The sequence below is a fragment of the Lethenteron reissneri genome, chromosome 29, assembly GCF_015708825.2.
Source record: "Lethenteron reissneri isolate LAM-NWPU_2019-01 chromosome 29, ASM1570882v1, whole genome shotgun sequence".
Taxonomy (NCBI): Eukaryota; Metazoa; Chordata; class Hyperoartia; order Petromyzontiformes; family Petromyzontidae; genus Lethenteron; species Lethenteron reissneri.
The window spans coordinates 8,102,215-8,127,216 of record NC_083807.1 but is presented as its reverse complement, the minus strand read 5'-3'; the positions used below and the strand labels follow the sequence as shown (position 1 = coordinate 8,127,216).

Genomic DNA, 25,002 nt, shown 5'->3' with positions numbered 1-25,002 from the left:
CCAGATAAATATTACAAAGCAACATTGGTTAAGAAAGCACACTCTGGACTGGTTTTGACAGGGTGGGTCTCATCAGTCAGGACTGTAAAAAAAAAATTGGCTGATGAAAGAAATAAAAATCTATGTTTACACAGAGACACATACAGTGCATGTTTTTGCCCATAATGCTCCACAAAAAAACTCAGTGAGTGTGTGTACAATGCATAGATGGCTGCCTTGCCTGTGTGGATTGTTGAATGCTATCTTATTTTGCACATGGATTAGTTTGTTCCACTCTCGTTTCCATTCAGATGTCAGAAAATACACGAAAAAATAATGAAATTGGTCACACATCACAAGCAGACACTTCCTGAAAAAAAGTATTGAGACTCGGCTGAGGCTTTTCTGAGAAGACCAATGCGTTCTTAAAATATTAATATCGCTTGACCGACTATTACTTGTTGCTACTTGTCGCAACTGCAAGCCATCACACGTCGTCGTCCATCACACGTGTTTATGGTAGCACGGCACTGTATGCCTTATGCCATATGGATGATGCTGTCAATGATAGCCTATCACTAAATTTCGATTTAAAGCTTTCGTGACTGCAGGGATTCATCTTCTTGGTTCTTTCGGTAAAGTCACGTAGAAGGGAAGTAATAAAATAATAAAAATAAAACATAATAAAATAAAATAATTCTCACGACGTTTCGGCTACAACGCAAGCAGCCGTCTCCAGGTGAAGAATGAGACACTGCCAAGCTAGGAGCTTATATATAAGCTGGGTTGGAGGTGCTAAATTCCTCTTGATATGCACATTCTTTTTGTTAAGGCGCTCTTCCACCTCCAACCCAGCTTATATATAAGCTCCTAGCTTGGCAGTGTCTCATTCTTCACCTGAAGACGGCTGCTTGCGTTGTAGCCGAAACGTCGTGAGAATTATTTTATTTTATTATGTTTTATTTTTATTATTTTATGACTTCCCTTCTACGTGACTTTACCGAAAGAACCAAGAAGATGAGCCTATCACTATACGCAATTTGTCTCGAGTATACGGGTTGTTTGTCCTGTTTTCTGTCGGAGATTCTGCCGTGGTGAAATGGTTACCACGATGGACTTGCAATCCAGAGGTTTGCTGGTCATGGCAGTTGACACAATGGTGCAAGTTTCTTAAAGCATCCTGTTCTGTCCGCCCCGGAGTATGAATGGGTGCACCACAGTGATTCGATCGGGGCAGGTCGCGTCTGGTGGGTGTGAAGTGTGAGGACACCTGCCTTGTTTTTGATCATTACAATTGTTGACATGCACAATCCCTTGAGACGGAACATCTCGTACGGAAAGATATCCAAGACGTCTGGTCATCATGGAAGAGTGGGCCAGACACCCTATAGAGGGGTTCTCGAGCACTCCTTCTACTGGGAGTCCCTTGTGCCAGCATCGGTTTGAACAAGTAATTGCAGGGCTGCACCTTAACATCTCACATTGATGCTGCTTCAGGAAGAGTTCCGTTTCAAAAACGTGGTTGAATTCGCATTCTTGCGCAAAAAAAATCTTAGAAACGCGAGCTTTTATTTTGCGGGAAAGCGAACAAAAAAAATAACAAAAACTTTCGCCAACACACTTTGAGGAAGGTCATTGCGGGCAAACCGACAGTCTGAGAAACAGGGACGCGTTCCGTCTACATATGGTCTCGTCAGCAGAGGTGTGGACTCGAGTCATGTGACTTGGACTCGAGTCAGACTCGAGTCATGAATTTGATGACTTCAGACTCGACTTGGACTTGCATAACAATGACTTTGTCCCACCTCTGAGGTGTGGACTCGAGTCATGTGACTTGGACTCGAGTCAGACTCGAGTCATGAATTTGATGACTTCAGACTCGACTTGGACTTGCATAACAATGACTTTGTCCCACCTCTGCTCGTCAGTGAGCCGAAACTGGCTCCGGGGCTGCTGCCGTCAACGGCGAGGCGATGAGTAATTGCCCCAACAGTCCCAGTCCGCGCCTTCCACACCCCTGCACACAGGGGCGCAACTAGATGGGGTTGTGGTTGGGGGTGGTGGTGGGCCCAGTCGGCCACAAGGGGGCCCCGAATCGACAGATGCACAAGTGAAACATTTTAAGGAAAAAGTATTCAAAACAAAATTGTGTTGATTCAAAAATTACCTGCGGTCTACCATGGGCCAAGCCATATGAAGGCATCTGGCTGTCATAGAGCAGCATGAAGTTGCACGATCCACCCCCTTTGAGGAAATCCCAGACTGATGGGCAAGACGCGTGACAAGTTAATTGTGGGTATTGTACCTTTAAATATGTTTTTTTTATTATTATTATGACCGTCACTGTGAGACTGTCTTTTCCGAACCCAATAATACACAGTGCAACTAAAACAATATATATGCAGTAATTATAGCCTACACATTGTTGTATACGGGTTAAAAACACCCGTAGCTATTTCAGCAAAAGCGATTGGGGAGAAAGTAGGGGGGCCCACAGTCTCGTATCTTGCAAACCCCTCTTTGAAATCGGAAGTTGCAACCCTGCCTGCACACCTACGATGACGACAAATGGCAGTCATTGTTTTTTTAAAACATACACCGAAAATGGAAAGTTGCACTTTAGTGGAAAAAAAAACAAGTCTCACTATCTCCTGGATCAAACAGGTATTGGGGTGTGTTCTCACGTCTCGGAAACGGCTCTGAGACAGTGGCACAAATTCCACATCTCTACAGTGTGGCCCTTCCTCTCTTCAACAGTTGGATCCCATCCATTCTCAACCCATGGGCCACTGCCAGCCGTGAACGAATATCCACGTAGGAGAAGATATGGGCCGTCCATAAATGACGTCACGCACCTAGGGGAGGGTTGGGTCAGACATTTGTGACGATTTGTGACGATGGAGGGGGGGGGGGGTTAAGAAATGTGACATCACATCAAAATGCGCAACTTTAAATAATAATAGACAACACGTTCTACTTAATTAAATATACTTTTTAATAAATGTTTTCTCCTACAACATCAGAGTGCAGCGCCACATTAAATACGCACTACAATAACAATAGTTTAAAGCGATTTGAAGCATGTTTTATTTTGGGGGGGGGGGCAGAGCTTTGTGACGTCATATTTGAGGGGGGTCTGATTTTTATGACGCCGTGTGACGAAGGGGGAGGGGGGGGGTCAAAAATCGTCAAAAATTGCGTGACGTCATTTATGGACGGCCCCTTATCGTATCTGCAACAGTTCCTGCTGACAACTTCCCACGGGCTGCGGGACAACCAGAGGTGACCACTGCTCCAGACGAAGACCCCCCCGAGCTGATGAAAGGAAAAGTCTTGCGTTTAAAATCAGCACTTACAAACTCAACTCGTGGGGCGTTCACACTCTTGCGAAAGGAAGGCTCCATTGTGACCGCGTATCTCTCTCGCTGCGATTGGAGCCCTTGCTGCCAGGTGACTGTGACGTCAACTTTGCACAAAATCATTGCTCCAAATCGGCTGCTCCCCATGAGCAAACACAATTTGACCCAATTTTACCCAGAGTCAAGGTTTGTATTTAAATTTTCCGCCGCTGCCTATTTTCTTTTTAAATCCCATAACCATGCAACAAACTCCACCCTCACCCCCCAAAGTTGCATTTGATACTTTAACAGCTGCATACATTAACGTGCATTATACATGAGGTATTAGAGCAGATCTGTATGTATTAGCAATTGCATTATGACAATTACGTTTCAATTGGAATATACTGTGCATAGCAATCAATCAACGGCCTCATTGCAAAAAAAAAAACTTGGCAGGACCCTCCTGAAAAAGAGCTGTGAGACTCAGTGAGGCTTTCCTGGGTCTCAAGCGTCACAATAACACATTAGACAAGCAACAGTGCACAAGGCATGGGATGATTCACCCATCATGGAATTTGAATTACTGGAGGTCGCACTTGAATTCAATGATTTTTATTTTAAGATTGCGATGAACGTAGCGCCTCTAGTGGTAGCGAAGATCACGTTAACTCGTTCCGTTCGAATCGTATGCCGTACTGTCGAGTCGATTCTTACACACACCATTCGATGTGCTGCGGTAGCATGCGTATTATATGTGTTTAAACAAACGCTAACCCTAAAAATGTTCACGTTCTAGATTTGAAGCTTTCGTGACTGCAAGGATTCATACTCTTTGGTTTATTCGGTAAAGTCACGTGGGTAAAAAAATAATTAAAATAAATGAAAACAACTAAATTGAATCACGACGTTTCGGGCACAACACAAGCGTCCTTCTTCAGGCGGGGACAACGTAGCGAAAGCACAACCGACAGACACACTTAAGCGGTGTGTCTGTGATGTGACTTTACCGAAAAAACCAAAGAGTATAACGTTCACGTTCTTAACGGCACTTACATGTTTAAATTCAAGACTACGGTTAAAAGGAATGTGTGCATTGTGGCGGTGAGCATCTGTCTGTAACAGCACAAGAGGGGCACAGTAACTCTCGTGGAGACGATCCAATTTGAACAAAAGTCAACGATAACGTTTCGTTACGATTAGCGACTTTGCCGATCCAGTATAAAACTGGCCCAACACGATCAAAGGCTTTCCCCTGCAACCCAGGTCGCCGGATCATTTTCACAATGCGCTAACCACCGCACCACCGCTCTACCCCATACCATACACATTTACATGAACTTTTTAAAATAAATATTATTGCACTTATTAAAAATGCATTCTTTCTCGTTTAGGTAATTCATTATATGTTAAAATGTACTTTATGGTATGACACCGCCATATTCCCCGTTGTCTGCCGAGATAGTGAGGTTTCGCCCCGAACGTTTAGTCCAATTTCGTGTTCGCTATTTTCCAACACCGACGAGACGTGGAATCCACCTCGCCGACATGGATCTCGACATTTGCTTCGATTGCCGTTCACACGCAGGTAGGAATCCACTTTCACTCTGACAAGTCATCGTCTGCATGCAAAGTCTTGTTGACTTTCTGCGTAGTGGCACAGTCCCTATTTTATTGGCCCGATAGGGATGATAAGCCGAGTTGATCGCTGACCTCGAAATGAACTTGCGACCTCTTATCAGTTGGGACCTCGGATACCAGCCGCCATTCGCCACTTCGGTGACGGCGACGTCACCACGGCGCCTGTGCCAGGCCAGGTGCACTTTTGAGGCCACGTCAAGTGTCGAAGGTTCGCAGACAGATTCCAAGAACACAGGATGAGATGTTACTATCCTTTGTGCAAGCACTTCCAAGAGTTCATGAACAGTGAGCCTGGTGAAATTTGGGGAGCGCATCGTCAGTAGTGAACCTTTGGTTCCTAGGGTGTTTCGGCCTTTCATACTATACACCCTCCCCAAAGGCGGCCAGCGACAGGGTGATCAATCCTACGCTTGCGTCCCATTCCCAATTAGTCATAAGAGTTGCCTTGTTGTTGATAGCCAACATCCCATGGGACTATGCATGGCAGGGGCGTCCTCCTCCCTGAGTCAAGCATTGTTGACTGCATACCTCCTGGCCCTCTCACTTTGGGGTCCAGCTGGGGTCTTTCCTCTTCATCCAGAGCCACTGACTGCTGCCTTCTGCCGCCTCCGATACAGCTCTGAGGTCTCGGAACAGACCCAGGTGACCATGGCGTCGCTGACTGAGATGACTGGTAGATGCACCACCACCGGCTGTAACCCCTTACAGTGCCAACCACGGTGGAAGCACCAAAATAAGTTCGTGGGACCTCTAATCACAGTGCCACTTGACAATTTATACAAAGAGGGATAGAATAAATATCAAGCTTAGAAAGTAGATCAATATGGTACTGAAATAAGTGTACAGTGTATGCAGCAAATTTTAATGCCATATTTTAACCAAAAATGGTGTTTTATCATTAATCGAAAACGCAGTGGCATGTATAATTGGTTCACTAATTATATTCAACCAGATAACTTATTTAAAATAGTAATCTCATGCTCTTAGTTTCTCACTTTAGTCTGAGTTTATTTAATGTATATAAAACAGTAATTGCATGTAAAACTTCAAACTTCCTCAAAAACCTCCAATGGATTTGGAGAATGCGCCATGGATATAAAACACACACCACACGGGGGATGGTCAAGGCAACGTAACCTGCCCCTTGAAACCTACACTTCCGTTATAAATCTCTTCTCACATTTCAATTTGGCATAGCAATAGTTTAATAAGTTATTTTGTTTAACATCAACAGTCATTCTAATGCATGATTGTGGGGTGACTGATGGCATTTCCAGATATACCAAGACAAATATAAATTATTTTGAAAGGAATGAAATAACTTACAATGAAATATACACAGTTTAAAATGTGTTGCAAAATGTTGTACTGTATGCATTTTCAACGTTTTTCACATCGCACATAGCCAACCGTGCTAATCGGAGGTGCGGGGGAAGGACAACAAACTAAACACAAAAGGGAGTTCTAAAGAAATTAGTTTTCAATTTGAGTTTTCATGTTTTAAACCTCATTACTGTCGTGAGGGATTAAAGTTCAAATCTCCAATGGTGGTGAATTGTGGGATGTTAGCAGAGGTCTTCCTAGAGATCAATTAAACTAAATATATATTTTATTTGACCAGGTAAGGCCCACTTGAGCAATGTAGCTCTTTTTCAGAAGCCACATGGCCATAAACGATAGCTCAACGAAGTGGCTCACCATGTGGAAATTTAAAGCAGCCAAATTCTCTAAACGCATGTTTCTAAATGCGGTGGGAAAAACCAGAGGACCCAGAGCAAAAATCCAATCGACCACGGAAACTCCAAATATACAATAGGCGTCAGGGTCGGGAGCGAACCCACGACCTCCTGTATACCAGGCGAGGTCGTTAACATCTTTCCACCACGGTGTCCTGGGACGTCTTCAGAAAACCAGGGACAGGTGATATCGTCCTCGTTGTGTTTGAACCGGGTTCTCAAGTGTTGTGGTGGTCTCGGTGTGGACACCGATGCCTGAAACAAAAATCCTCATAAAATGTGTTTTTTTGCTTTTAAAATGTTCTACATTCCTGCAGTGGGAGTACAAATGATTGGTTTGACTGCTATGCAACAATCTGATTGCAGCGCTTATGTGAACGTGCAGAGTTTATGGGAACGTGCTTATGGGAACGTGCAGAGCTCATCAGAACGTGATTATGGGAACCCGCAGAGCTTATGGGAACGTGCTTATGGGAACGTGCAGAGCTTATAGGAACGTGCTTATGGGAACGTGCAGAGCTTATAGGAACGTGCTCCCCCTACTGTGTAAAGACAAAAATCCACCGTCAGGAAGTTTCAACGTTCTCTGAAAAATGGCTTTCAGAGGCCATTCTCCTTTACACGTGGCGCACTGTTTTGCACGGTATCAGAAAATAATAGAACGGATTACTCTTCTTATGACATGATGCCGATAGGATACAATTTTGAATGGCAATACTACTCAAATAAGCGCGGAAGAAAATCACTCCCATGACCAAGACCGAGATCGTCATAAAAACTCATTCAGTATTGCCATTGCCACCACAAATACCACCCACACAACTGTTACCAATCAATAATTACAAACACCACTTACACCACCATTGTCACCACAATTGCCATACACTCACTATCATCATCAACCCCGCTACCATGATCTCCGGTACCGCAAATCGGGGCGACTGCCCCGGGCCCCGCGCTTTGGGAGGGGGGCGCTTTTACGTCACGGTTTCAGATGTTAATACTCCCGGTTTAGTTTGAAGGTGTTCGGGGGGGGGGGGGCACGGTAGATTTGCCTCGGGCCCCGCAACCCCCTGTGGACCATGAAAAAGACAAAGATCCCCCGTATAGCCTCAACAGACTTTAGGGGCAAGTGCTGTTAACGGGCACCTACGAAGGCCGGAACGGTACACGAGGGGGTAAGGTGGCTAGCACCACGCCCGACCGCCTTTGTCTCCCCCCATTAGCGACGTTTACGCACCGCACCAGGTACTCATATGAGGCTGAGTCGACCTAGGGGAGGCCCAGAACCGGTTCAGATAATCGTCGCCGATGTTGACCATGAGCGGGAATTGGACTGGAGTCGCCAGGTCCCTAGCGCAGTGCGCTAACCGCTGGACAACCGCTCACCACATCATCACCACTACCAACAACCACAATCACGATCCAAGCCATGTGATCGGGTTCAATGTGACGCAGCTGTGCACGCTGAGTCTCCCCCCACCCACCCCCCCCCATAGGCTCAGTACCACTGCAATGCAAAAATTAAAAAAAGTTATTACAATAATTAACACATCTATCTAAAGCCTAATCTGTAATAATTGCAAGCAGTAAGGAATTGTTTTTTTCCTCCTCAAATAAATAAATTACAGCATAAGTCAGGGGTTGGTAGCATGCGGATCTGCAGCAGCATGCGCCTCTTTAAGGACTGCTTCTTGACGTTATTTATTAAGGCTCTCGAAATGTCGAGTTGTTTTCCGAATTCGGAAAAAAAAGTCTCTTCTTGTTATTTTGGTTGCCGATTCCTGGAATAAGCGATTTCCACAGCTGGGTTCAGCCCTGAGATGAAATGTTCTTCCACAGGGGGCGTCTTGCTCTCCACGCGACGGTACTCCTGACAACTCGGGACTGTTTGTAACTCATATTCTTAGGTTTTTTCGGTAAAGTCACGTAGGTAAAACATTTAAATTAAAATTAATAAAAGTAAAATACAAAATCTAATAAAATAAAAATCACGACGTTTCGGAGGCAACACAAGCTTCCGTCTTCAGGTGAAACCGTCACAGCTGTGAAACCGTCACAGCTGTGAAACCGTCACAGCTGTGACGGTTCTACCTGAAGACGGAAGCTTGTGTTGCCTCCGAAACGTCGTGATTTTTATTTTATTTGTTATTTTACTTTTATTAATTTTAATTTAAAATTTTTACCTACGTGACTTTACCGAAAAAAACCTAAGAATATGAATCCTTGCAGTCACGAAAGCTTCAAATCTAGAATGTTTGTAACTCATTCACTGGTCAATAGTATTCACTTTGTTTAGTGTATGATGGATTACATTCTTAACAGTAAACATATGTTTGAATTGATGGGGAAATTGATTAAAATGCTTCCAATCAGATCGGTTGATCGGACGGTGGTGTCATCAGCCCATCATGATATGACACGATTCAAGAGCAATCCGATTATATGCATCTAATTATTTTTAAAAATCACATGCGATACCATCCTAATCCGATCCATTTGTGTTCCCGTATGCAAAAACAATCTATGTGTCAGCCTGTAGCTCGAATGCAATACGAACAAATACAATTATGTTTTTTTAAACTAATTGGCATTCAAAGAGTTTTAAGTCCCAGTTATAATGAAATAAATTAGCAGGTACATGATGTGCGGGGTCTGTGTTTATAGGTCTTTAGAGTTTCATTGTTGCTGCTGTTTCCAAGATAATTTAATAAGTACCATACTATACAATACATTTTTTTTTATAATTCAAGATTTGAATTTTTTTTTTCTGGTGAGATTCAATTTAAACATCAATGTATTCTCTCTCTATAGTTAGAAACAGTCATTTTTATGTAGTTTTTTTTTTTATGACACGCATACATGCATTGACAAAGATTCCCCATATAGCCTGTAGCAGACTTGGGGCAAGTGCTGTTAGTGAGCACCTATGAAGGTCAGAACGGCACATGAGGGGGTGGATGGCCAGCACCACGCCCGGCCGCCTTTGTCTCCCTAGTGGCAATGTTTACACACCGCACCAGGTACTCATTTGAGGCTGAGTCGACCTAGGGGAGGCCCGGGACCGGTTCAGATAATCGTCACTGGTGTTGGCCGTGAGCGGGAATCGAACTCGTGTCGCCGGGTTCATAGCGCAGCGTAGCGCTAACCGCTGCTTTAACGCACACATATTCACACACACTTGCAATAAAGATGTCATATTTTTTCATCATCCACTGGTGAGGCACGCGTTGTCAGCAAGCGCTTATTAAAGCTGTCAAGAAATATACCCTGTCACAAGTAAACCCTGCCACGTTATCGATGGTTACAATTTGTAGTGCAGTGTAATCGGGGGACTGTATTGTCTTGGTGTGGTCTTGGATTGTTGTTGTTGTTGTTTTTTCTGTCTTGCCAGAGCTTGCATTTGGTCTTGGTGGGTCTGCCGGAGTTTGTGTACGAGTGCAATTTGTACTTCCATGCTGTATTTACATATATTCTTCATAGTGACTTGCCTACCTTACTCGCTGACCTGCTCCTACTGTAAACAATTGCTTAATCAGATTCCTCCTCTAGGACAAATAAAGATTCTGATTCTGAAGTGGATATGTAAGCCTGCTGATGCTCACACGCCTCTCCAAGCGCTCAATTATGTGATGGTTAAGTCGACATAGGAGTTGCCCAGGTCAGGGCCAAATGCCATGCGTCATTACTTTGACTCTCTGACTCGAGATTAAACTCAGGTTGCTGGAATCTGAGCATCTCGAACGGGCCACTGCACTTCTGCTCGTCACACACCCACACGCAAAATATATATATACAGTAAAGGCAATATGACCAAAGGCTTTCACTCGAGTAAGTAATTTTAAACAAGCACCACTTGCCAGCAGTTGGAATAATGCAGTTGGCCAGGCGGGCCAAGTTAAAGCCCTCTTTAGAGAGCGGCACGGGTCGTCCTTAAGGGCCACGGTGAGGGCAGCGTGACGCTGGAATGGGAGGTGGGAGGAGGGGAGGCCTCCTGCCTCGTTCTCAAATGCCTCTCACCTCAATCCCACACCCCCCCCCCCCCCCATTGCTGTAGTCGGGCGCTGAGCAACGGAACGAGACCGGTGCGAGGCAGGCGAGCGTGCGGCGGCCACCAGAAAGGCGCACCGCGTTTCGTACGCGAGCTGACCCCGTCGTAAAATCTCAACAAAAGTTAACGGAGGTTTACGTCGGGAAACCCCTCCCGTGCGTTTCACCCGCTAAATGTTTCCCAAAATAAACGGCCGCTTTGCAAGTCCTCCTGGCTGCGACGACATGCCGAGCGTTCAGTCACGAGCGGCGAGGAGGAGCCGTTGTTGAGGTCGTCCCCGTAGTTAGACGACACGTTGTTGACTGCGCGCCTGGGCTGCTTGGCCACGACCCTTCTGCTGCTGCCGCTGCCGCTGGCGACGACGATGTCTCTTCGAAGTGCGACCGTGGGTCGCTGATCCGGAGCCCAGAGTCTACAACCTTCCGCGGACCCTCGCCGCCGTTCCTGCGCCTCGACGAGATGTCCGACGCTCTGTCCGCCAGTTCCGCGTCGACGGTCCAGTCGAGTGGGAACAGGGTCCTGCACTTGGCGAGCCGGGGAGAATGGTCGGCCGTGGAGCAAGCCCTGAGGGGCATGGACCGCGGGGCCACCGAGCTGGGCCACGTGGACGAGGTACGCGCTTGTGCGGTGGGTGGCACTGTGGTTGTCGTGAGGTGTCTGGTAGCCCTCAACACATTTAGACATGGCTAAGAGAAACGCACAACGTTTTAGACAAAAAAGTTATATTGGTGAATATATGTCTGCGTGTGTTTTGAGTCCTGCTCTTGAACAAGGTGACAGAGCCTTCAAATAGCAAAGGAGAGCACAAACAGTAGGCTCAATTCTGAGTCAATAATAATAAACTCGGTTTTCTGAAGCACAATTTGCACAAGGTCTCAAAGCAGCCAGTGGTTGTCGTGGAGTCGACATAGTCGTAGTGCAGCGGATCTCCTTTCATCGGCGCCGAGCTGTGGGTGAACTCCACGGATCCCTCTCTGTAATCTCACCAGCAACCATCAGGAACCATTCGCCAGTGGGACCCCTGCAACTTCTACAGTGCCTGGTGGGTGGCGCCAGCCAGCGGCACGGCCACTGTGGCACGGGGTGGGCACAGGGAACTATAGAGTATTAAAAAAATTATATCACTATGAACTTTTTTTTATTTCATGAGGGAAAGGTTCAGTAAGTTATATAGCTCTTTTTCAGACGCGAACTGGCCACGAATGATAGCTCAATGAAGTCGCTTATCAAGTGGAAATGTATAGCAGCCAAATACTCTCAGCGCATGTTTCTAAATGTGGAGGGTAAAACTGGAGGGCCCGGTGAAAAATCCACACAGGCGTCGGGTCGGAATTGAACCCACGACCTCCTGTATACCACGTGAGGTCGTTAACATCTCACCGTTGCGGCGCCCACACACTTCAACGACGTCTCTCAGGTGCGTCCGCCCGCCCGTCGCACCGCGGACATTGTAATGCACGCGAATAACAGGCCCTGGCTCAAGACGGTCATTCCTTTCTCGAGTGGTCGTTGCTAACTCTGGAGGTTTGGTAACCTGAATAAAGCATTGTGGGAAGGCGATACTGAATTGGTCATCCAATGGGTATAGTGGCCCCCACCATGGGAACGTGGAATTTATGCCACTAGCACAGCCACCAATTGACATGATCACCGCCGAACACTGATGTAAGCAGACACATTGGGATTTGACAATCTGGCCAAGTTTGGTGCAGGTAGACACATTGCAGTTGTGGCAAGTGAGTGTCATTAACAATAGCAAGTGGGCATGGCATGAAGGCGTTAAGTATCCTGAACCAGTGTTGGAAATTCCACATTGTCATGGTAGGTACCAGTTTACCAAAGCCAGAGCTGGCTTCTAAGTTCCTAACAAGTGATGATAGGCTAGGAATTTTGATGCATGTTTGAGATGCCAAAGCTGCTCTTACAAACGTGAGCGATAATTTACACGTAAATATACAGAGCATTGATAATTGGTTCTTTACCCTTCTATCTGGCAACAAAACTGACACCTTTTTACAAGGAGTCATGTTTGCATAGACCGCAATACCTGCAGTCATAATACAAACAAAAGAACATAACTCTGATAATGTGCACATTATCAGAGTTATAATGTGCACATTATCAGAGTTATGTTCTTTTGTTTGTATTATGACTGCAGGTATTGCGGTCTATGCAAACATGACTCCTTGTAAAAGGTGTCAGTTTTGTTGCCAGATAGTAGGGTAAAGAACCAATTATCATATTTTTACTGGCAAATGAGGTTCCCATAATACAGAGCATTATTATTATCATCTCTGGCTTATAGCGACACCGTACATATATCCACGGAAGTAAAGTGATGATTTGAACAATGGCACTTGTTCACAGCAGAGAGAGAGCCTTGTAGCCTCGCATATTCAGTTTATTTCAGTCCTAAAGTGAGGTTTTCTTACCGCGGTCATTTGTGTGCAAATACCAACCGAAACTCCCACCTGAATATATTTAATGCATAATAGTTGATCACGATTTAAAGCTTTCGTGACTGCAGGGATTCATCTTCTTGGTTCTTTCGGTAAAGTCACGTAGAAGGGAAGTAATAAAATATTATGTTTTATTTTTATTATTTTATTACTTCCCTTCTACGTGACTTTACCGAAAGAACCAAGAAGATGAATAGTTGATCACTTTGACATATTATATATACACACACTGCAGTAATACAAGTAATACAAGTGCCGTATAAGATATTTGTACGTAGTGCATACAAACTCAGGGTGACTACGTAATCACTTGTGAGCTCAAAGCCTCCTGATTGTTTAACAGTCGTTGTCCTCTTCTTGGTTCTTTCGGTAAAGTCACGTAGAAGGGAAGTAATAAAATAATAAAAATAAAACATAATATTTTATTACTTCCCTTCTACGTGACTTTACCGAAAGAACCAAGAAGATGAATCCCTGCAGTCACGAAAGCTTTAAATCGAAAGTCGTTGTCCTGTACAGAGACTCGCTCCCGCCACAGGAATGTGGAATTTCCACCACTGGCTCAGGACCACCACGGTGGACGAGCTGAATCGTGGCGAACTTTGCCTCTCCTATTTCTGTTTTGTTGAACACGGGGCCTGGCAACACACGGCACGATTAAACTTGTCAAGGACGGGACTCGATGCGCGTCGCTTTGATGTAACGATGCCATCAGATGTGAAGCTTTCGTGACTGCAAGGATTCATATTCTTAGGTTTTTTCGGTAAAGTCACGTAGGTAAAAAATTAAAATAAAAAAAAGTAAAATAAAAATAAAATAAAAATCACGGCAGCACGATTGCTGTATCAAGATACAGCAAGCTTGTGTTGCCTCCGAAACGTCGTGATTTTTATTTTATTTTTATTTTACTTTTATTCATTTTAATTTTAATTTTTTACCTACGTGACTTTACCGAAAAAAACTAAGAATATGATGCCATCAGAGCTTGGAGAAAAATAAAAGTAACGAATGGATTGAATTGTTAATTGCGGCTGCAGCGGGAGGGGAATGATCAAGCGAGTGACGCGAGTTGGCCTGCAGGGTTGGTGGTGGTGGAGTCCAGCCCTGCATGGACGGATTTGGGAGTCTAAGAGAGCAAGCAGAGGGATCAATGAGTGAAGTTCACTGGAAGAGTAACCATGGTAGTAGCGATAGTAGGGTGATAAGGAAGTGATGATATAAGTGGTCAGCCGCCTCCTTGTGAGTACACACACAACCCGTGCGGTGTGCGCTTGTGTGAACTCGCTGCACGGAGAATCTATTCGGAATTCAATCGCCCAGCAGCAGTAGCCGTGCGTCCCGCACTTATTAACGTGCGGCCAAAGTGTCCCCTTGCCTGGCACCAGCTGTGCCACCCAGCACGCAGGCACACACAAGACAAAGATCCCCCGTATAGCCTTTAACGGACTATGGGGGGGTGGCGAGTTCTGTTTTTGGGCATGGCTGGCGACGGGTGCGTGGCCCAGCAACACGTGTCTTTGTCTCCCACCTCGTGGATGTTTGAACACTTCCACCGGCGGCTCAGGTTTACTCATCTTGTGGGCGAGGACCCGTTCGGGCAAAGCACGCGGGCGCACACTGGCTCATGCGCACACAACACACGCACACATACACGCCACACACATACACACCACACACACACACACCACACGCACACACCACACACATACACACGCACACACACACCACACACACACACACCACACACACCACACATACACACCACACACATACACACCACACACACCACACACGCACACACACTCCACGCACACACCACACATACACCACACAAACACACCACATACACACCACACACATACACTCCACATACACACATCCACACAAACACAACACACACCACACACATACACACCACATACACACATCCACACACCACACACACACACCACGCAAACACCACACACACACACCACACACACACACCACACACATACACACCACACACACCCACACACAACGCACACACCACACACAACACACACACACAACACGCACGCAACACGCACACACACACAACACGCACACACACAACTCCCTCGCTCTCCCAAGCGCCGCGCGTTTACCCCCCTGTAGCGCTAAGAAATCAAAACTGTCGCTCCGCGTGTTGAGAAGAAGCTTTGCCCGCAGCAACCCCCCCACCACCACAGCGTTGAGCAGCCATGCGTTACACACAGCTTGTTGGGAAGTGCCACCATCCACACAGAGCCAGCGGTGCCTCTGTGTGCGCGCACACACACACGCACGCACACGTGAGCACACGCACGCACACACGCGCACACGCACACACGCACATACGCACATACGCGCACGCACACACGCGAACACACACGCGCGCACACACACACGCGCATACACACACACGCACACACGCACACACACACACGCGCACGCACACACGCGAACACACACGCGCGCACACACACACGCGCACACACACCCGCACACACGCGCACACATGCGCGCACACACACGCACACACGCGCGTGTATGTGCGTGTGCGTGTGCCCGTGTGGAGGAAGCGACATTTACAATCGAGACGAATCCGCGTCTCGTCGAGGCGGCGTATTGTTCAACGGCCAGGGGGGGGGGGGGGGGGGCTCGGCAAGCGGAAGAACGGGCAGAGAACATTTCTTCAAATTCACTCGAAGCGCAACAACAACAACAATAAAAACGACAACACGCCGACGCAAGGCGGTCCTGGATGAATAACGTCAAACATCTTCTTGGTTCTTTCGGTAAAGTCACGTAGAAGGGAAGTAATAAAATAATAAAAATAAAACATAATAAAACAATTCTCACGACGTTTCGGCCACAACGCAAGCAGCCGTCCTCAGGTGAAAACCAGGTCCGTCGAGGCGACAGAGTCTGAATGAAACAGCACACGAGCTTGGAGCATATATATAAGCTGGGCGCATTGACAAAGGAATTTGCATATCAAAAGGAATTTAGCATATTTATGGGAAATGCACGTCAAACAGTACTTTTCGGCGCACGCACGATGATGCGCAATGCCGCGTTACAAATCATCGTCGGGCTGGTTCGACGTTCACCGCTAATTATCGAAACGAATTCGGTGTTTTTTTGTTCACAACTTGGCAATGGTAATTCTGAGTGTCGGGGAGCCACGAAGCGGTCCTGAAAGAGCTTCCTTCATTCAGCTCTGGAGCGGCAGGTTGCCGCCGGCCTCCGTTCATGACAATCGCAGTGCGCTCACCAAAACGGGCAGTGAGAAATATACAAGCGACGAATGAGTGATACAATTGTTTTCTATATATAAAATCATACACGGCACCGCTGCATACGTAATGAAAGAAAGTGGTGATACTCCAAGTGCATCTCTGATGAAATGAGCACGTGGTTTGATTCATCTCCGTCGGAATAACAAAGCCAGTGCTGAAAATTCCACGTTCCTGTGACAAGGACTAGTTTTTCCATTAGATAACCACTTTCCAGACAATGGTACTACCCATGCAATGAAGCCTGCAGGCATGATCACCCAACACTATTCCCAAAACAGAATAAAACTATTTAAACTACACCAGTGCAGTGCTAATTCTATCTGATTGTACATATTGTTCTGAAATTATCGTGTATAACTGTAAACAAGTATAACCCGTAAAAACAAAGTTTTTCAGTATAAATCCTTTATATGCGTGGCATCGGGGCGGCTAGAGTCCTCTCGTCCTCTGGCTTGAGATGGCTGCCACCTATGCGTCAGATGATTGTCTGGCAGCATTAAACAATTGGTAATTAATATTAATTTTTTTTCCTAAACAGTGTCAAATTTTGCATTGTTACGCACAAGGAGTCTGTGTGCAAAATGTCAGCTCGATTGGATCACGGGAAGTGGGTTAAAAAACGACCGAAATATTTGCACGGTCCTAAGCAAGCAAGCGAACTTAATATAAAGGATTTTAAAATCTTCAAACACCTTGCACTTAGCACCACATCTAACCGTCCGGCAATATAAAGTTAATAGGAATTCGCAGGAATTTTTGCAACTGTTGCGGACTATGGGAGTCGCGGATAAGAGGATTGCGGATTATGGGAGCCATGGCGAATAGGATTGCGGATAAGATGAATTCTGTATTATGTCCTAGATCCACCACTACAGCTACTCGTGAATACTCAACACACCTGGAAATAGTGGTGATTGTTTTTAGTATGGCCTGGTATATAACCTGGAAGTTATTCCGTGAATGCAGCGATTCTCACTATAATTGCAGGTAGTGCTTTTGTGAACATTAGGAAGATAGTCGTTTGCTTACGTTAATGTAGTAGTACAATGTTCATTGTGTCGTATTTAAACACACATGACGACTCAATATGTGCATATGAAAGACTTGGTGTCTTTATTTTCTTACATTCTTACCAAAACATGCAATTAAAAATAGTTTGCCTTTTGTATTTCACGTTTTATAACTGTCATATTTCTATGCAAATAACACACACTATCAGAGACTAGTTGTATTCACGAATGCAGTACTGTGGTTGACGCACGCATATTATATCATACGTATTGAGCTTAAGATTAGTCTGTATTGATGAATAAAAATGACAAACTGGACATGTTTTCGGTTTCCCAGCTAGCTATACCTATATACAGTTTATAATGGATACAAATATCAATATATTGTGAAGATTAAATGATGTTTATAAAAGCCCCTTCATGCATCCATTAAACGGCAGGCCACATGTACTTTGATGTGTATCGGTAAGCCACTGACAAACAGAGATCACTCCTTCTCCTCTGCTGTGACCACATTCAGGAACTCCCTCCACCAGCCACCTGTGCTGTACACTCCCTGCCCCTGTTCCAGTTCAAGCTCAAGGCTCTCCTCTTCTGCCTACGATTATATATCTTCTCATACAAATACATATATCACACGTACACTGTTTATGTACACCACCGTGAAGATGCAGTTCCATTTAGACACCTAAATAAATCTACGTTGTGACGCACGGTATCATTTTCGGCTTCAATTATGATCGATGGTGTCTTCGACATGCCCTGCCAAGTTGTGGTCGCACCCAGGCCACATGAATTGTCAACTCGTCTGAATTATGTCGCTTTGGCACGTATTCAACCGTGCGCCTAAATCTTAAGCGCAGCGGGGGCTTCCGTTGAAGTGGCTGACATGTGACAAACTGAACCGTTGTGGGGCCCCTTACATCTTTCATATCTCTCGCATTCATGTGCGCGTTTGTGCCATGTGTGCCTCGTAGAACACGGCAGTTTCGGCGGACCCTGCAGAACTGTGAGTGCTCAATAGATGCCATTGAGTTCAGTCGCTACGTACACAGTCCGTGCATCTCTTTGTTGGTCAATCCACAGCTGGACAGAGGGCCTCCCCAATCAGTCGCGAGTCGTGGGGGTTATTTCACCATATTTCACCACGCTGGTCGGTGCGGATTGGTTTAGACAGGGATCATAGACGTGGGAGCATAGTACAGTACAACAATGGATTTGGACAGACTGCCCACAAGATAGCCCATAACACCTGTCTTTGCGTGTTGGTCACCCAATTTTCCAGGTTCAACCCTGTCAAGTTCCCGAGATCTGACGAGATCAGGCAAATTCCGGGTGATTTTGTCATCGGCCCAGTGCTGAAGTCATTACAGAACTCACATTCCATGTTCCTATGTTGAGGGGGGGGGGGGTGCGGTCAATCTTTCTGGAGAACAACCACTGTTCACGTCTCATGAAGTCGTACTTTCTTTATTAACTCTGGAGAGATCATGGGCTCAGTTGGCTCCTGACTGTGGTTTGCTTAACGCACTTGTTGTACAGAGTTATCGATTTGAAGCTTTCGTGACTGCAGGAATCCATACTCTATGGTTCTTTCGATAAAGTCACGTAATCGTCATCAGGTGGGACAACCACAGCAGGAAAAAAACTGCTTCTTGCGGTGGTTGTCCCACCTGACGACGATTGCTTGTGTTGCGATCGAAACGCCGTGATCTATTATTTTTCTACCTACGTGACTTTACCGAAAGCACCAAAGGGTATGAGTTATATACATTTGAGGTGTGCCTTGGTGTAATTTTTCATGATGCAATAATCGTTTTGACGACGTGACAATTCGAATGACATCAGCCCAGTAAACATGCAGCGTTGCTCCAATGTCCACGTCCAACGTTCATCGACATTGGCCCAACGTTTTCATGTTTACTGGGAGATCCCCCCATATTGTCCTAATTACATCATGTATTTTTTATAGGCAACACTGCAGATGGTCTTTGCTGGGCTTCCAGTACGGACAGAGAGATTGACTTAGAAATCCTCCTGCAGTAATGAATTCAGCATAATCCCACATTGAGTCTTCTAAGCATTGTGACGTTACAATCTACAATGCTTACAATGCATATTCTAGTAGCTACACAAGAGGGAAATGAAGAAAAAAATTCTGCGAGTAGTCTCGGTTAACTTGAATTTGTGATTCAGGAATTTATTTAAAGCTTTCGTTATTGTGTTTATTATTTCACAACTATTCCATCGGAAAATAAAGTTTTTTTTAAATCGCAATAATTGAGGGATATTTTGCAGAAACAAATGATATGATTAAAGTGGACCTTATATCGAATAGTATAGCATAATATAGTAAGGCCATTTCACGGCAACCACGCACTCGCGAGACGCTGTGAAACCAGCAGCAGTACAACGTTCGCTTTATTGGTTTCAGTTTTTAATTTAAGAAGAGCACACGTTGTGCTGTTCTAAAAATTGATTTGCTGCACGCAGATATTGACACCGAAGTGAGAATTAATGGTCGAATCTATTTAATTCATGACCACCCTATCACTCACACGACATCGTCACTATGGTGGGAGATTTGTGAAATGTTTCAGGCTGCACTGTTAATTCATAAGATGTTTATTTATTTATTTTTCGTCAATAAAAAAAAGACAACAAAGGCAAAGTGAGCCTCGTGGTGGCTTTATGAGCCATGGGTGACGTGAGCCTCAACGGGACGCAGGTCCCAGAGCAGGACAGAGGAGGGACATTGTGGAACCCACTGTGATGTCATCAAGAAAAGACGCAATGTTACGTGTGTACGTACGTTGAAATTAAATTTCGATTTAAAGCTTTCGTGACTGCAGGGATTCATCTTCTTGGTTCTTTCGGTAAAGTCACGTAGAATGGAAATAAAAAAATAAAAATATATAAAAACGTAATTAAATAATTCTCACGACGTTTCGGCCACAACGCAAGCAGCCGTTCTCAGGTGGAGAACAGGTCTGTCGAGAAGAAAGAGTCTCATGAAGTGGTACTTTCTTTATTAACTCTGGAGGGATTATGGGCTCAGTTGGCTCCTGACTGTGGTTTGCTTAACGCACATGTTGTACAGAGTTATACAGACCTGTTCTCCACCTGAGGACGGCTGCTTGCGTTGTGGCCGAAACGTCGTGAGAATTATTTTATTACGTTTTAATTTTATTTTTTTATTATTTTATTATTTCCATTCTACGTTGAACTTCTTTCGCACCGTACGTAGCCAGGCGTGCTAATAGGAGGTGCGGGGGAAGGACAACGAACTAAACACAAAAAGGAGTTCTAAAGAAATTCGTTTTCATTCTCGGTTCAAAATTGCATAACTCAGCGCATCTGTAGCGTACGATGCAGTGGCCGTATTTGATGGTTAACCAAAAACAGCTGCGATGACCAGAGTTCGCGTGATGGTGCAGTTTATGCTCCTTGACGATATCAGCAAGGTAGTGTGGTTCATATCTGGCAAGCACGTTGTCTCGTGTAATGAGTGCGAACACAACATACCTGAGTATTTTTTTTCCAAGGCATTGAAAATGTTGTAGATTCTTTATTCTGGCAAAGCGCCTAATGAAGCTGGTTGTAATCACGAGCGAAACGTCGTACTCAAGTTGTAAATGTTGAAGGTTTACTTTCCAACACACCGGTGTGCTGAAGTAGCAATTAATTGGCACGTTTGTTCACGTGACACACCTTACCAATTGGCGGTGTTTGGTGGTGGTGGTGGGTTAATTAAACATTTATATTTATGCGATATAACCCAAAAACCTTTATTTTTTTATTATTATCAAAGATTCAATAGTATTCACTCAACCATGGATAAAGAGGAGTTACCAATTTACACGTGTCTTCTTAGATCTGTTTTTGTTTTGTTTGTTTTTACATTTAGATTGTATTTATTTCAGCAGGGCCCACTGAGATGCCATGCTCTATTTCATGGGTGACCTGCAACGGTACAGATTGTATTATGCAATTAGATAAATGGTCAGAAATGTATATCTTTTCTTTGTAAATGTGAAAACACTGACTCGGGTTCATGAATGCAAATGAATGTCACTCCTTTACTACCTTCTTCATTCGAGGAGGCGAGACACTGTGACCTGAACAGCTAAGGTGCAAGTTTAGCTCTGCATTTGCTGGCCCATGTTTGGCCTACTCTTCCACGCTGTCCAGATTTCTTAAAAGAGATGGGAGTACCCACGCTTTACCCCAGCACACACGACCTGCCAAGGGTGGTATACCCTAACCCTTTGTACGATGAAACTTTGCCATTGTTTCAACTTCTGCGCCGGCAGATAGAACCGGCGACTTCTTGATTGCAAATCCAACGTGCTGACCTTTACACCATGGCAAAAGCCTTATCATGAACAACGTGTTTACGTTAACTTCAGGTGTCTATTATATATTTGTAATAATTACGTGGAATTAACAATAATATCACGCACTTATATTTATCCAGCCAAGTTAAACGATGGTTAGAGTGCTCAACACGTAACTCACAGGAGTCAATACGAGGAATAACACTTTGTGATGAGCCAAAAGTGATTGTTCGAGGGCGATAATTGCCCCCTGCCATAGGAATGTGTAATTTCCACCGTGGACTCAGGGCCTTCAATGACATTTACCAACAATCCATGCATGGAACAGGTACACACTTTTTTGACTACGTGAAACAGAGATATTACCACAACTGGCACGAATGTTATTCCCAGCACCGCATTGCTAACCGTCATAAAGATAACAATGCGTATTACATGAACGTGTCTTCTGCAGGACTCAGGATTAACCCCCTTCATGATCGCGGTGAAGGATAACAAGATCGCTGTGGTTGATCGCCTCCTTGATCTGGGAGTCAACCTCGGTGACCGCTCAAAGGTAAGGGCAGTTGAACAGCAGAATGTCCCCAACACGTAGTAACACCCATGACGTCACTGAAATATCTGAATATATATGGAGGATCACAGAGCTTGGGCAATTGATGGTTGCCGGCTCACTGCCGAGCTGACGTCCCATCAGCCTGTCACTCGTTGTGCCTCCGAGTCATGCTCCATTTTAAAGAGTAAGCAAATATTGTGCATGTTAGAAGTTTGAATGATTGTTGTTGTTGAAAGTTTATGGTGATTAAAAACAACTGAAAACTCAAATGTTATCTGATATGGTTCATAAACTTGGCCTTTAAATAAAACAATGGACACAAACTAAGAATTGCGCAAACAATCATGGAGAGATGCATGCTTTGAATTACATTCAATGAAAGTAAGAGGGATACATGGATTATAGAACATACACAGGTTAAAGGCATGATTGCAACTGTTCATAAAATGATGTGGGCTTGGGCAGGACACGTCAATAAAGGGGATGGTGGCCAATGGACAAGAGTAATTACAGAGTAGCAGCTAAGGAATGGAATTCATCTGAGAGTTCGTCCACCTAAGAGATGGAGCAGTGAAATCAGTTCATGTGCAGGTGCTGGTCGGATTGAAATATTGCGGGGTCATGGAAGATGGTGATGGCTTGGGGAGGCCGTACATTCAGCAGTGGATTGACCATGGCTGATGATGATAATTAAAAAAAACCTCACTGTTCATAACAAGCATTTTAATCATATTTTGTCGCGTTAAAACTTTAACATATGGAACAACGTTTCTTGAGTCTCTAAAGATTTAAACATTAGGTAATCATGAATCATGAATGAGTCATTTCAAAACTAACGTTTGTTGTGGGGTTGTTTGATGACACTTTATCTTTGTGTAGGGACTGATTCAGAGACACTTAAAGTAGGAGGCACTCTGTTTATTAACACGGCCTGACAGTAACATTTAGTAACTACGGCTCCCAGTCAGGACAGCTGGTAGACTGCCTGACTGGCGACGCCGAGACGGTGAAGACTCCGGCAGCAGCACGACGGGAAACCCCCTACTCCACACAACAGCCCCGAGGTCCCCTCCTGGGGCCCCTCTTATACTGTCACCGTGGCCTGGCTCCGCCCCCGGCCACGCCCCCGGCCACGCCCCCTTTCTAGAACCTACCCGCGGGTTCTCGATGTGCCCCTTCCGTGACCTTTCCCCAAGATCCTTCTCTGGTATATCACGTGACCTGCTGTCAGCCAGGGCTGCTGTAAGCTACAGATCCCCTTCCTTGTCAGCAGCCAGCGCTATGCTGCTACGTGACCGATTCTATTTCACTACATTTGTGCAGGCTGGTGTAGATACCTAAATTATGATTTTAGTGCAGTTCTGCTGGAAGTAGTGGTGGTGGTGAATGTGGTAGTGTGCCTGCTAGTGTGGTGGTGATTGTGGTGGTATGGTTGCTGGTGATTGAGGTGTTTTTTGTTGGTGGTTAGCACGGTTGGCTACGTACGGTGCGAAAGAAGTTCAACATATATCCATGGTTGTGGTTGTTGGTGATGGAATGTTTGTAGTGGCAGTGGTGTCGTCGTAGTTATGGGTGGTAGTGTTGGTGGGGTTTAAAGAAATACACTTCAAAGAGGGTCACAGTAAATTGGCTGGTTCGGTGTGCTGGGTGTGGGTACACCCATATCTGGGCGAACATGGTAAAGTAGGACAAATACTCTCTACATTTTAGAGAGGCTCTGCCTCTATCGGAGGCCTTCCCATCTGCAGTGGCGTGAAATGCATTTCTTTAGAACCGCCGTTTGTGTTTAGTTTGCTGTCCTTCCCCCGCCCCTCCGATTAGCATGGTTGGCTATGTACGGTGCGAAAGAAGTTCACCATACATTAATACGCACGAGCAATAGCAGGGCTGCACCCTTACTGTTTACCTTCATGTGTCGAGTGCAAAGATGGTAAATGTCAAAAGGAGGTTTTTTTGTTGTTGCAAAAGGCAATCGAGATGAAGAGAGGCACTCTCTCGTCCTGGGCGCGGCGTTTACGCGTCAAATGGAGGGTTGCCGAGGGCCCGCGTGAAGCCGCCACTTGTGCGCAATAAATAAGCCGTGCGTGCCTCAGCCTCCCGAGCCTCGAGTGAGGCCCACCTCAGCGCAAAGAGAGAGGGGCCCACTTCACGGCTTGCTCCGGTGACGTGGGCAAAAATAGTTTTCATTTTATTCACCCCCCTCCTCTCTCCCTCTCTCTCTCTCGAACATCTTTTAGAAGAAGCAGACACAGTGGCAGTGTACGATTTAATCCCCAAAACCCGCAATAATCTTGGATTAGAAGAACACAGAACTCGCGTGGTGTTATTGTTCGCGCAGTGGACTTAGCGATCCGGACGTCACCGGTTCGATGGCGTCTCCCAGTGTGCGGCATTTGAAACGATGGGCGACGCTTTTCTTTTTAAACTCCCTCCACCTCCCAGCTGGTGTCCACCCAACAGTATACATTGAATGGATTCACCACGGTTAGTCGATTGGCAAAAGTCACGTGTGGTCGGGTAAGTTGTGGGTTAATACCCTACCTCTTCCAAGATTGTCTGAGCAGCATGGAAGAGTAAACCGAATACGCTCCTG

At 45.3% G+C, this 25,002-nt stretch overlaps 1 protein-coding gene across 1 annotated transcript in view; it reads left to right on the top strand.

Annotated features, from left to right (window-relative positions):
* Window positions 1–10,182: 10,182 nt before the first annotated feature.
* Window positions 10,183–25,002, top strand: part of LOC133349220 (serine/threonine-protein phosphatase 6 regulatory ankyrin repeat subunit B-like) — a 90,274-nt gene continuing 75,454 nt past the window's right edge. The window contains 2 exon segments of the mRNA XM_061562528.1: window positions 10,183–11,357; window positions 22,308–22,409. Of these exon segments, the coding sequence (XP_061418512.1) occupies window positions 11,205–11,357; window positions 22,308–22,409 (255 nt within the window). The 5' untranslated portion in view covers window positions 10,183–11,204.